The 14282-nt window shown below is 42.0% G+C and overlaps 1 protein-coding gene across 1 annotated transcript; it reads left to right on the forward strand.

The window, feature by feature from the left end:
* The first annotated feature begins 2891 nt into the window (after positions 1 to 2891).
* On the forward strand, positions 2892 to 10181 carry si:dkey-5i3.5 (uncharacterized protein LOC565091 homolog). Its single transcript, XM_062548338.1, has 3 exons — positions 2892 to 2947; positions 4337 to 4834; positions 7924 to 10181. The coding sequence occupies exons 2-3, from the start codon at positions 4354 to 4356 to the stop codon at positions 8283 to 8285; spliced, it is 843 nt and encodes a 280-aa protein (XP_062404322.1). The 5' UTR covers positions 2892 to 2947; positions 4337 to 4353; the 3' UTR covers positions 8286 to 10181.
* The last annotated feature ends 4101 nt before the right edge of the window (positions 10182 to 14282 follow it).

The following is a 14282-nucleotide window of genomic DNA, read 5'->3' on the forward strand; positions in this document are numbered from 1 at the left end:
AATCCTGCACCTGGACACTATAAATACAAGACTCAATAGTTTAGGTGTTTCAAGCAGCCAAAGCAGCCAGCAGGTTTGCTATCAGTGGCTGCTGTTAGACTAAATTCTGCTGCAGAGGAGTGAGAGGCGAGAGCTGTTGAAATAGCTGGCTGGGACACTCTGTGTAGTTAGATCCCACCAAGTGCTGGCCACCTTTGTTTATTAAGACTGACTAAGTAGTGATATGTGAGGTTCTGAGGTGGTCTGCTGTTTGTTTTATGACATGAAGCCCAGGACTGGATTATCACGTCAGTGCTTTGTTTATGGGCATGAATCATGGCCGCTGGCCCTTTTCGTGCTGAAGTGTACTTTTATTTATTTATTTGTTTTTTGTGGTTTCTGAAATGGAATTAAACCAAACATCAGACATTTTGTTGCGATAACTCCGGTGAATTTGAACCGCGCGTGTGTGTGTGTGTGTGTGTGTATGTGTGTGTGTGTGTGTGTGTGTGTGTGTGTGGCCATTGGGGAGGCTAGTGCAGTGAGCATGTAGATCAATGTCTATTTAAACAAACCCAGAGGGTCTTTGACTGAAGTAGGACACCAGCAGAGAAAAGACCATTCCTACAAATATCATTCTATTAATGTGGGAGTAGTGCATGCCTTCAATCTTTGGCACAACATGCTATAAACATACATACCAAACAGTTCTATAGCATATAGCTCACTGGTGTTTTCCTAAATTTATGATACAGTACATCATCGTGCTTATAGCGTCTATGAAAGGGAGTATTATGTTGCATTCCACTGTAGAACTGTTGGTGGTCTAAAGTGAATCCATGCACAATGAATGAATAAACAAATGCAAAGGGCTTTGAGGTGATGTTTAAGCAAGAAATGGTAAATATCATCTGTTTATTGGTATGTACAGTAAGGCGCCATTAAATAGAATGCATTCTTCTTATTACTGACAATAATATTAGATGTCAACATGGGTGGTGTGAGACATCAAGAAAAGGAGATGGTAAGAGTGAAAGAGGAAAAAGAGAGAAGCAGAGAAAAAATGAAAAGCATATGGGATTATGACACATACCCAAAACAAGTTGGGAGATGAAAAGACCAAGAGGAGGTAACACAATGTATGTTCAAAAGAAAGAAAAAGAGAGTGAGTGATGGAGAGAGAATAGAGAGAGATGGAGAGAGAACAGAGAGTGATAGAGAGATAATAGAGAGATGGAGAGAGCCAGAGGTGGAGGGACACAGAGAAGAGGTGTGGTCAGACAGATAGTGAGGATGTGTTCATTGTGCTGAATGAGCAAGCAGAAAGGCACCAAATGAGGCATAACATTGGACCAGTGTGTGTGTGTGTGTGTGTGTGTGTGTGTGTGTGTGTGTGTGTGTGTGTGTGTGTGTGTGTGTGTGTGTGCATTACCAGAGTGTGTAAGTGTGTGGGTTGGTGTGAGGGTGTGTGCATGTGCTTTTTGTCGGGAGAGAGAGAGAGATCAGGGTGAAACAATTGGCCAGATGAGTTGGTCAAACACATGACCTCAGTGGCAGCACTCGTCCACATCCGGCCGTGAGCTCTCTGCGCCTTTTTCAGACCCAACAGATCATTTGCATGAGTGCCCCTGAAAGTAGAGCTTGTGAGCTCTGCGCAGGCCTGTACTGCTGGAGTCTGGGGTATTATAGGGGAGAGACTCAGCCACTCGGTCACAGCAGTAGTTATCACTGTGACAGGTGGATGTGGGGATTCAGAGCTGCTTAGCACTGACAACAGTCAAAACATCCACTGAGGTGATCTGCTGTCTGTCGGCCGATGCATGTGCCGCGCACTTCGCGTGTTCCTATCAAGTCAGCCTGTTTCTACCATAGACTGTGTGTATAGTCTATGGTTTCTACAAGCAGGGATGTAGTGATAAAATAAGAGGTGGGTAAACTATGAATTCTGTGATCTCGGTGAGGTGGAGTGCGCCATATGGTATCAGATTTTTTTTTTTTTTTTTTAAAGGCATTCAGAATGTGTCTGATGATAGCTGAAGTAAATGTCTGATGTTTATATCAATACCAGTGGCATTACATCCTAGACAGCTGATGAGTGCATATATAAATGTGCACAATATGTGATTTTTGAATGTTAAAAGTTGCAATTGGTGAATAAACTCTTTTGAGAGGTGGATAAACTCTATTTCTCTCATTTCTAACTCTGATAAGAGCTGGATAAACTCTGTTTACTGTTGTTTTTCCTCCACTACATCCCTACAACTCAAATGGAAAACCACATTACTGACAATAAAGTGGCTTGGTCTATTAACCATTAGCCTAGAAATCTAGACGCCCCTAGCAGCTAATTAACCATAGTATCTGATCTGAATTGGGCAAATGTTGCAGGTAGGCCTACTTCTAATGTTTGTGCAGGCCTGTTCTTGATCCTTACAAAAAAGGATCAAAGAAAAACATGTTTCAGACACATGCTTGAAACTGGTAACATGGCAGCCCTGGTAATTTAGGCCTACTTTTAGGTTACTTTGTCGCCATCTACCGTCGAATTGCCATATTGTCATGCGCTGTGCTCAGGGAATGCTCAGGGCAAAGCCATCGATATCAGCTTTGGCTCAGGGCTCACCCACATAGCAACATTGGCACAACTACTGTTAAAATGCAATTTAACGCACTATTACAAATATGTCTAGCCGGGTTATAAAACCTTAGTGGGCTAAGTGACGTCAAAACAACACAAAATGCAAAATGCATTCATTCAATGGTCATGTAACTATAATGATCAGTAAATCCACCACACCGAGTTGTAAAGATTTGTTAAGGCGGATTGTAATCTCTTCTTCGGGTCAGTTATGTAGTTGTTACATAGCTACTTGAGGGTTATGAAAAAAATTAGATTGGCGGGGCGGAGTCTACTTTGGCATCCAAGTAGTCAATCACCAGACCCAAATACTACAACCGACGGCAGCAGGTAAGAGCAGTTTTTATTCAAATGGCTTTCTGCATGTATCTGGCTATTTAGAACAACGCATTAGCTCTAACTTTAACGTTACCAGTGTTATGTCTATGACAAATGGGAGACATTGTATTTTTCAGTGCCGCTCACTTTTTGGTGTTTTCAGTCCTCACATAGGCTACTGAATGTTGGCTAGCATGGATAGCAAGCAAGCTGGGGTAGCTCTTGTTCTACTTCTCTACAAACTAGCAACATATAGATTAGCTACGTTAGCTAGCTGGTTCACGTCCAACAACACCAACGTAACATGTAGTAATGCTCAGTAATGTTGTCACGGCGCCATTCATTCTGTCATTGTTAGATAAGTTGTCTGAAAGATAACGTTAAGTTACCTGAAATCTTGGGGTTGAATGAATGTTTATGCTTTGAGACCGGTCGAATCTTAGCATTTAGACACTCAACATTGTTTGGCTAGCCCACATGAATGTGTTGTCATGGAAGGTGACATTGTTACATTGTTAGGCTAATGTGACACAATCTGACAGCCCCTACATGTTGATATCTCGGGTGTTTACAAATTATGGTAAATGTATGTTGGTTGAAATAAAGACAGGTGTCTTTAAGTGTAATGATGTCCATAACAAACAACTATATATAATAGTAATTAATATACATTGACCCTGTACAAGGGTTCTATCTGCCAGTTTTGTCTGAACTGATTATTGTATTAGAAACCTGAGGTGAGGTGTTTCTTGTAGTTGTATGCATTTTTGGACATGGTATCTAAAGAGGTTTGTTCTGCTTATCAGTATAACTATGGAATTCTAGGACTTTGAAGGTCACCATCTCAGACCTACTCAGAAAATAGATAGCACCTCAGAATTCCAAGTAAAGGGGACAATATTTATTTACCTTGACTCTTGTACCAAGTAGGCTAGCAGGTATTTTGATATGGAGATGCACCTTAACCATCAGGTTATTACTTTTATAATAAAAGTTTTATTTATATTATGAGTCTCTTTACTTTTGAGGGACAGAAGGTCAATGACCTGTTGTTGAATGTTGATATAAGGTGAAGAGGCTCTTGGTTGCTTTCAGCCATCCCATCCAATCCAAACATATCTGTGTAACCTGATTCTTGCCATTTTGGTTGAAATTTTCTCACAGTCCTTATTTATGCTCTATTGCAAAGACTACTTTTTGGAGTTGTCACTTTTTTTCTGCCTGGCCTTGCCTGACACCCTGCACTCAGCAACATTTTATGACCAAACACCATATACGCGATATTGACCTTATTCTGAATAATAAGGTCAGTAATCGTAATATGAATGTCCATGTAAACATACGCAGTGACACTGTCTTTGTTCCTGCTGCTGGACCCACATGCTTGTTTCCTCTGTCCAGCTCCCCCGCTGCCCGCCATGCTCACACGGGCTGCCTTCTCCTCTGGAGTGACCGTCCACAAGATCAGCAAGACCATCACCTTCTACTGCAATGACCCTCCGACGACCTCTAGGCCAGCAGGGGTTGCTGCCGAGCAGCCCCGGCCGCTGCTGCTCCTTCTGCCCTGGCTGGGCTCGCGTCCGCAGGCCACAGCCAAGTACTGCGATATCTACTTCCGCACGGGCTTCGACGTGCTGATGGTGGAGAGCGAGGTGTCCCAGTTCCTGTGGCCACGCTGGGGGCTGGAGTATGGCGCACGCGTGCTGGACGTGTTGGAAAGCGAGCGCTTCTCCCACCGGCCCGTGCTCGTCCACGCCTTCTCCATCGGCGGCTACACCTTTGGCCAGCTGATGGTCCACATAGCCCGTGACAGACAGCGTTACCAGGGCCTGTCGCAACGCATATGCGGGCACATCTACGACAGCCTGGTCATGGGCTCACTGGAGAGGATGGCCACAGGTGAGAGATTGCACACACACAGCCAGCCACTGGCACACAGGATTTTACAGAGCTGATCTTTGACCTGCTTGTAAATAAGTCTCACACAAATGCAGCTCACTGGGCTATTATGTGTTCTAGATTTCACAATGTGTAGAAAGCACAGATGATATGTGACCATTCAAAGCGAAATCAGTCGTTTTGCGCACAACGTTATTTTGAGAAAATCAACAATAACAAACTTCAGGGTTAAAATGTTGAATTTCACGTTTTCGCATAATTCGACTGTATACAGTCTACAGTTTCATATCGTGAACGCATTTCACAGAAAAACATACGTTTTGACTGTTAAACCCGGCGAAGATTCAACACATTTGCTGTCGTTCCCGTTGTGCAAGCGCCGCTTAAAAAGGTGATTTCTCCTCTTCTGGCATATTGTGACAGGAGAACCATGTCAACTTTGGATGCGGTTATCTTAGCGATAGTTTGTGTAATACCCTCGATATACATATTGTTGGAAAGCTTAGTTTATGGCCTTTCACGTAAGCACAATAGCTTAATTTAATAAATTTTACCGAAACGACTGGTTCCGCTTTACAGGGTCACATATGATATGACATGACATGACTGTCACTGGCCTGTGAATTAGGCTATAGGTTTTGTCTGCTTGGCTTTGGCAGTTATAATCTGCCTGTGTGTAAGCTAGTGATTTGTCCATCCCTTGAATGCTCTTAGTAGGTGCTTGTCCTGATTTTAGTGGGTGGTTATGGATTTTGTCACATGGGTACCCTCTAATTTGGTGAAGGCTTTTAGTTTGCATCGTATTACATTTCTACTTTACATTTACAGTACTCATTCAACAACTTACTCATTCAATTCACAAGACTACCAGAGGATAAGAGTACTGATGTTTATGTGACAGTCAGAGTATAGGCTAATCAGTGAAATTCTAAGATGTGTTATGAGAGGAAGAATTCTCGGAAGAGTTGGGTCATCATTTTATTACATGCATGAGGTTAACCAAGGATCCTTTTGCAATTTTAACACTCTTTTGTAACACTCTTCGCTGTTATCGAAGATAATTTGTGATGAACACATTGTTATTTTCTGCAGATATATACTTGGCAGATATACAGGTTTTAATCTCTCTTTTTGGCACTGATCTGTTGTTGAATGGCATTTTTGTTGCAGTTAATCAATGAATGCACTGTTGCCAGTAAACTAATGTTGTGCCAGTGCCACTCTGACGACTAATTAGAGATCAGACCCTTGGCCACAAAACTCTCTTTCTTTTAGACTTGTTGGTCAGGCGTAACATCTACAGTACATCTAGGGTTCCCACGGGTCATGGAATTTCTGGAATGTTGCAGACATGGAAAGTCAGGGAATTTTATTTTATTATTTTTTTTTTTTTTTAACAAAGTCGCGGAATATCAGGGGATTTTGTTGTAGAAGTTAACTAAAATGTATAGCTACATTTACTTGCCAAAATAGCTACTAATACAAATGTATTTGTATTTGATTCATGTATTTGATATGGAGATGCGCCTTAACCATCAGGTTACTCCTTTTATTTATATTATGAGTCTCTTAACTTTTGAGGGACAGAAGGTGAAGAGGCTGTTGGTTGTTTTCAGCCATCCCATCCAATCCAAACATATCTGTGTAACCTGATTGATGTATTTCCACACAGCATTGGTGTTTATCTGGTAAATAGCAGTAAATCACCGCTTGCTTGAGTGGTTGTGGTTAGAGTGGTTTTTGGATCTCCCATTCTAGAATGCCATGCGCCCTCATTGCTACTGTATAGTCAGGTGGTGGTCATACGACATCATACCATGACCCATGAAGAACCACTCCCCCCAAGGAGGAGTGGCATGTTCCACTTAACTGAAGAGGTTGTTGTTGGTTCAAGCTATCAGTAGAGGCTCAAAGTTCGGCTCAAGATGTGTTTGTAGTGTAAACAGACTGTGGGGCATACCTCAGGTGTCCCACTGGTCCTTAAAATCCTCAAAAGGTTGAGAATTTCAGAAATATACCGTATTTTCTGCACTGTAAGTCACACTTTTTTCAAAGTTTGGCAGGCCCTTCGACTTCTAGTCAGGTGCGACTTATATCTCAAAATATATATACAGTAGGCCTAATTTAACATGGAGTAAACATTACTGTCTATAGCCACAAGTTTGCACGTTCGTTCAAAATGCGCCTCATTTTTTCTCGCTTGTGCCTTCACAATGGCCAAAATGCTTGATTGCATTGCATTCTCCACAATTTTAGCTCCATTAGTACCACTTCAGCATTTTCGTTCAGCGACTCTTAGGTAAATTGCTTTACAATGACCATAGGGCCTTCCTCATCGGCCGCCTTCATTATCACCGGCTCGCCTCAGCTTGCTGCCATTCACTCCTCCTTCATTAACATTCCTGGTAGAATTCTCAATCTTTTTGGCGTCTATGTATCCAGTTACGTAGTCTCTGTCTGTTTTTGGTTTCAGATTTTGTAAAATACATTTCTAAATACCTGCAACTTATAGTCCGGTGCGACTTGTATGTGTTTTTTTTCCCTTCTTTTTTTAATTTACAGTCTGGAAAATGCAGTAAATCAAGACCTTTGGCATAAGTAGATATAGGTAGATACAGATATTTTGTGTTAGTAAAGGCAACAGACCACATAGTCTTCCCACTGCAACACTGCAGCACACTTGAATTTTGAAGTGTTCACACACTCTTCACACTCTTTTTCATTCGTACATTCATACATTTGAGTTTGTGTAAATCTGAATAGTATGGATCATTATGAGCAATTCTCTGTATTGTAACAGCAGGCTGAATAACCTTGATTTGTGTCTCATATCATGCCGTGTTGGGTCCTCAAGTAAATTGGGCCTGGAAAGCCTTGAAGAGTCATTGAATTTCATTTATAAGAAGACGAGGGAATGCAGATAATATGTTCATATCTGAAGACTGTTATTGTAGAGGTTTTGTGTATGTTTGGATCTGTTGCAGCTTGTGCGCTGTAATGTGACAGTTTATTTATGTCATGTATTTTATTATACTGGTAGAGAGCAGCTTTTTCATAGGTGTTTGTGTGTGTTTGTCTGTTTACCTCAGGTCTGGGCAAAAACGTTTTCCCTCGTTTTGAGGGCCTCGTGAAGCGCCTCAGCATGCTCTACTTCCGCACATTCAAGCAGCAGACGGTGGACTACTTCACCCACGCCATCGACGTCTTCTGGAACAGTCCGGTGACGGCGCCCGCGCTCTTCTTCTACTGCGAGAACGATTCGCTCTGCGACGCAGAGGGCATGGAGGAAATGATCGCCTACTGGCAGAGCAGGGGCGTCACGGTGGAGAAGCGCAAGTGGGAGGAGTCCATCCACGCAGCGCACCTGCGCGCACATCCGCAGGAGTACCTCTCCATCCTGGACAGCTTCCTGCAGAGCCTCAACGTGGTGCCGCTCAAGGCAAAAATGTAAGGCAGACCTGCCGAGAGAGAGAGAGAAAGAGAGAAAATAAAGAATAGTTCACCGTCCCACAGACACGTCACCTTTGACCTTCAAAGGTAGAGGCGGACATTCCAGTTCCAGAAAGTAAAAGTCCTGCCATATATTCTTTCTACCTGTGCACTCACTAATTACCTTATCTACCTGGCTGCTAATTAGGATGTGCTGGTTTACTAAATGGTTGGATCAAATATTTTGCAAGACTTTTACTTTCTTAACCCGCAATGTCCACCTCTGCTCAAAGGAATGCTTGTGTTTGACATGTTTACCATTTAGGTTCTTTTTTTTTTTTACAGGAACTTGTTTTGTACAGCACATCAGATATGGGTCACTTTGTGTCATATCAGATAAGGTTGTTGTTGCAGAGTCTTGGATTTTGTTCAGACCTTGTCTATATCAAAACTAAGGCCTGTAATATATTTCTGTTTAAATCCTATGTATGTATTATTTCCACCCCTTGAAATGACTTCAGTTTTACAGCCTGAAAACCACATTATCTGGGAAGCAATGTTAAACTAAGATTTGATTAAGGCTGTGTCCATATTTTACCTGCCCACATATAATTGGCTTGATTAAAAGGTGAAGGTTAAGTTTTGGGGTCATTTTCATTAAAATGGTATGTGGGGTGGCTTGAAGGCACATGGAGATCTATGTGAAAGCAGTGTATGGACATTTGATGTACAAAGTGCCAATGTTATAGTGCCATAGAGATAGAAATAGTGTCATAATCATTGTTTTAACTCAGGGATGAGAATGAAATATATAGGTATACATAAATGTATATATATATATTGTATAGCTATATAAATGTATATTGGTATACAATGTAACCAAGTATGTGTATTTATCTATGAATGGAATATGGCACATCATTGGGACTTTGTACATGAAATGACTATAAAATGAGCTATTTCCACAGAGACGTTCGTGTTCCTACTAGCTACCCCACATACCATTTTTAGTCTTATGAAAATGGCCCAAAAATGCAAAGTGTTTCATCCTTAATATCTTTATGTGCATTTGTTGCAGAGACCTCAAATACTGGCCTAACATTGAGAAAGTAAAAAAAAAGTCAGACAAAATGCTGTTGGATGCCTTGTGTGTACAACAAAGACCCTGAGCATCACCAGTTTTGCACTTGTTGCAAATCTAGGGCCTTATACAGTATAAACCAATGGGCATGCAGTACATACGTATAATGTACTTGTAATGGTCCAGTCATACTGAGAACAGTCCAGTCTTCTATCACCAAGTTTGGGCAGGCTAGGAATAGTACTTTTTAGGATATTAATGCCCAAACATGGCCTCCAAGATAAGGCATTTTAGAGTGTAGAAACGATAACAAATCAAGGATGAAAAAAACAATGCAATATATTTTACAGGTCTCAGTTTTTGGGCCTAAATGTTATGTAAGCAAAATCTGGATTCTGTCTGATTTGACACGGAATGATGTTTGTATGTTATGTTTGTCCGGTCCACAATTTTTCCCAACATAGTTTTTATATGATTAAAGCAGCGCAACTTTTACATTTATGTGAACACATTCTATGCATTTACTGTATATAAGAGCACATCCCATAAACACTAACTGATTACTGTTTCTCCCTAAGTCTGCTTTGAGTTTTGAGGAATGTGCCATGAATGCATGTGCCTCACTCCCACTACACCACAACCACTGTTAAGTGATACTGCCTATTCTTTTTCCAGTACACGCTTGAAAACTGGACATGGCCTTGTCTGGCCCCCTGATATGACTTGACTAGCGTTGAATTTTCATTGTACTTACATTTTGATAGAGGTTATTGAAATATACAAACGTATTTATAACTTAGAAGTACTGAGATGATTTTGTTACGAAATGAAAATAAAAAAAATCTATGCAGTATTACACGTCCGTTTTTGTACTCAAATATCCATCGTCTCATTCCATGCACTTCAGTCTGTTCAGTGTACTTTGAGTCAAACACTTCTTTTTTTTAAAGTATATATTTTTCCCTGTCTAGTTTAATCTTTTCTACTCAATTACTGAGGTGCTGAGGTGTTCTCAGAGCTCTCTAGCTGTAGGTTAAAGTAGTGTGGACAAAAGCCATGCAATGAGTCAGTATCTTAGGATGAAGGAAAAACAAGTGATCAAGCAATGATGTTTTTATTAAAATAGGAGTTCATGGCTGGAACTCTTAGTCCCTCAGGTTGCGGTGCTCAGATGAATTTTGGTTCTGCACACGGGGCAGGTGGGGCTTTGCTGAAACCAGCGGTCCACTCAGCTTCTGTGGAAATTGTAGTTGCAGGGCAGAGTCATGAGCTCTTCTCCTTCCACATAGTCGCTCGGGCAGATCCCACCATCGCTCTTCCCATTAGTGTTCTTAGCATTGAAGATCGTGGTGGGAAGGTCATAAGTGACATTCATGGGGCGTTGGTTGTTGGCTTCAATAATGTCCAATTCAGCTGCTAGGAGGGAATCAAGCTCAACCTGAGGAGGGCGAAGTATGCCAACAAAAAATACATTTTCATGTTCATTTTCATCATCGTCATCACTCATGATGATTGGAGATGTGGTTGCCCTTTTAACAGTTGGTAGTGCAGTATCTTCACCAACACTAGTAGTGGTAATGGGTATGCCTGCCCTGCTCTAGGTTCCAACTCTGAGTGATGGGCATAAAGGTCTTGTGAGGTCCCTGGTTGTGGTGACCTCCATTGGTTGACATGGAGGTCCCTGGTGGTGGGCACCTTCTGCCATTGGTTGACATGGAGGTCCCTGGTGGTGGGCACCTTCTGCCATTGGTTGACATGGAGGTCCCTGGTGGTGGGCACCAGGGGGTCAGGATTTGACTGATTAGCTTCGCCGATTAGCAAGGCACTTCCTCGTCGCCATTTTCCAGAAATACATCATGTCCGGTGCCGTTTTCCCATAGTTTTCCTCATGCTGATTGGTGGCTGTTCCACTCTCAGCTCATGCACGAGCTTAGTGTGGGCACGAGCTCTCCTTCTGTACCAACGTCAACCTGACACTTAATTGGCTAAGTAAAACGGCACCGGAAACAAGCCCCTTGAAACGCCATGTTGAAGCCTGAAAAAATCGTTCAATTTTGCCATTTTTCACTAGCCTAGCATTCCCATTGAAATGAATGGGGGCGGGACTTGTTCACTTTCTCCAGTTCTTATAATACCTCCATGGTGGGCACCTTCTGGCATTGGTTGGCATGGTGGACTCAACTGGTCTGGACCTCTTGGACCGTCTTGAGACCTCATCACATAAGACAACACCACCCCTCAGGAGAAAGAGGCTGTCAGCTCTTAACTGGTCCTGCAGGTCAGTGTGGTAACTGACAGAGGACTCTGGTCCATCCTGGCTAGACAGCAAGTAGTAGCCGCTGATTAGAACAGCTCGCCGAGACTGCCAAGAGGACTGGTTCCTCTTTCTACTCCTGCCACAGTATATTTCAGAGGGTTGATGCAGGACACTAGAAGGCAAAATGTCAGAGGAAACCCTCAAAATTATTAACTAATCATACTGGTCTTATTAAGTGAAAAATAAATATCACCTTTTTTTGCCGGTGCCCATCTCAGGGATAGTCAACTCAGGGTTAGAAGGAGTTTCTTAGATCAGTAGTCGCAGCTCAGTCATTATTAAGTAGCCCACCCACCGACTCTATACACAATGATTGGCCCGATAGAAGTTTAATTTGTTCAGCTCGTAAGCCAACGGAGAGTTGCTAGATTACCCTGCCAGCACCTATTGCTGCCGCTATAGGTGCGTCTAGATTTCTAGTCTACCAATCTAATAAGGGATAAATGGGCTCTGGCTATACCATGACCTGATGGCATAATCAAAATAAGACTGGACTAAACTGTAAATGTATTGTTCAAGATGTTTAATCTACGGTGTGTGAGTCTCGTCCTAGTGTTCATTTTGTCCAGGACTTTAATTTCACCCTAATTTCTTGTCACCCAAGTTAGTAGACTGTATATTTTAGTTGTGACTTTTGTCCCCTAAAATTGCCCTGCTATAGCCTATATGCTGATCTAAATTTAATTGACTCTGTTCTGCCTATATGTGATAAAAGTCTGTTTGATAACCAGTTTTTATTTCTCATGTTATCCATTAAAATATTGCGTATTTTGTAAATATCTCTGTGTGGCACGAGAACTTCTGAGTCAAGAAAAGGGAGCTAGGGAAGGCAACCTGTATATTTTACGCACAATACAAAGAGCAGCATTCCATGCCTTGCCCTGGGGGACAAGAGATGGGTAAGGCCTCGTGTGCCAACTTGTTGTTCACTTCCTGATGAGCATGACCAGAGAGGGTTAGTGGAGTAATCAAGGATCTTTGCTATGGCTCTTTCCACTTGATGGAGCAGGTACCAAAACCTAATGCTCTCTTAATTGCTTTCTGCAGGTTTAGTAAAACTAGCCCACACATGTTCTCATCACCAACATTCCTAAAACCAGACTATAGTCTGTAAAATAATTTATTAGGCTGTCACTAATGTAGCCTTTTTGTATAGTATGTTTGGTCATGGATCAGGTATACCTTCAAAATGATACTGAAATGGAGACATGTCTGTAGTTACCTAGATCGGACTTGCTACCCTCATTGTATAAAGGCATTCTTCTGCCTTCCTTGGGTATTTTACCTTGCTGTAGGGTGAAGTTGATCATGTGGGTTATGCGTGGAGCAATGGCACACTGGAGGCGTCCTTGAGGAATCGTACAAGCCCATATTGTTATGTCAAGTTACCAGTATTGGTATTTGGAGACGCTAGCTCTTTATTCTGCAGTCCTGGCTCTGTGTGCTACACAATCATGGGGAAGCCTGCTTGATATTTGTCCAAAAGACAACCATTGACACCTTGCACGAGAAGGGCAAGACACAAAAGTTCATTGTTAAAGAGACTGGCTGTTCACAGAGCTCTGTATCCAAGCAAATTAATAGAGACAAAGGGAAGGAAAATATGTAGTAGAACAAAGTGTACATGCAATAGGGATAATTGTACTCTGGAGAGGATTGTAAAACAAAACCCATTCAAAAATGTGGGTGAGATTCCAAAGAGTCAGTGCTTCAAGAACCACCATGCACAGACGTATGCAAAGACATGGGTTTCAATTGTCGCATTCCTTGTGTCAAGCAACTCTTGAACAAGAGACAGCGTCAGAAGCGTCTCATCTGGGCTAAGTGGTGGTGCTGCTGAGTGGTGCAAAGAATGCACGTTGCTTTAAGTCCAGTATAAAGTTTCCTCAGTGATGGTTTGGTGAGCCATGTCATCTGCTGGTAGTCCAGTGTGTTTTCTGAGGTTCGGGGTTAATTTCATTTTCCAACAGGACTTGGCACCTGCACACAGTGCCAAAGCAGAAGGCCAGGCCTACCTGGTTTATGGACCACAGTATCCCTGTTCTTAATTGGCCAGCAAACTTGCCTGACCTTAACCAAAAACCTATGGGGTATTGTCAATAGGAAGATGCGATATGCCAGACCCAACCATGCAGGAGAGCTGAAGGCCAGAGCAACCTGGGCCCTCGTGAGCAGTGCCACAGACTGCTGCAGTAGCCTAATTCAGGCGAAAGGAGCCCTAACTATTGAGTGCTGTACACAAGCTCATACTTTCCATGCTCATACTTTTCAGCCGGCCAACATTTGTAAAAACATTTCTCTTTTTTTCGTATTAGTCTTTTAAGTAATGTATTTTTCTGAGATACTGAATTTGGGGTTTCAGTTGTCAGTAATAATCATCAAACTCAAAAGAAATAAACATTTGAAATATATCAGTCTGTGTGTAAGGAAGGAATGAATATGATATAGCCTACAAGTTTCTCTTTTTGAATTACTGACATAAATCAACGTTTTGATGATATTCTAATGATATGACCAGTTCTTTCAACTGGAGTGTTAACGCCACAACAGTAGGGGGCAATGCTGCTTATCGTTAGTGCTTGTTAGTTCGTAGAAGAAATAGAGAAAAACTTCCGGTTTTC

The sequence above is a fragment of the Sardina pilchardus genome, chromosome 10 (genome assembly GCF_963854185.1).
Source record: "Sardina pilchardus chromosome 10, fSarPil1.1, whole genome shotgun sequence".
Taxonomy (NCBI): domain Eukaryota; kingdom Metazoa; phylum Chordata; class Actinopteri; order Clupeiformes; family Clupeidae; genus Sardina; species Sardina pilchardus.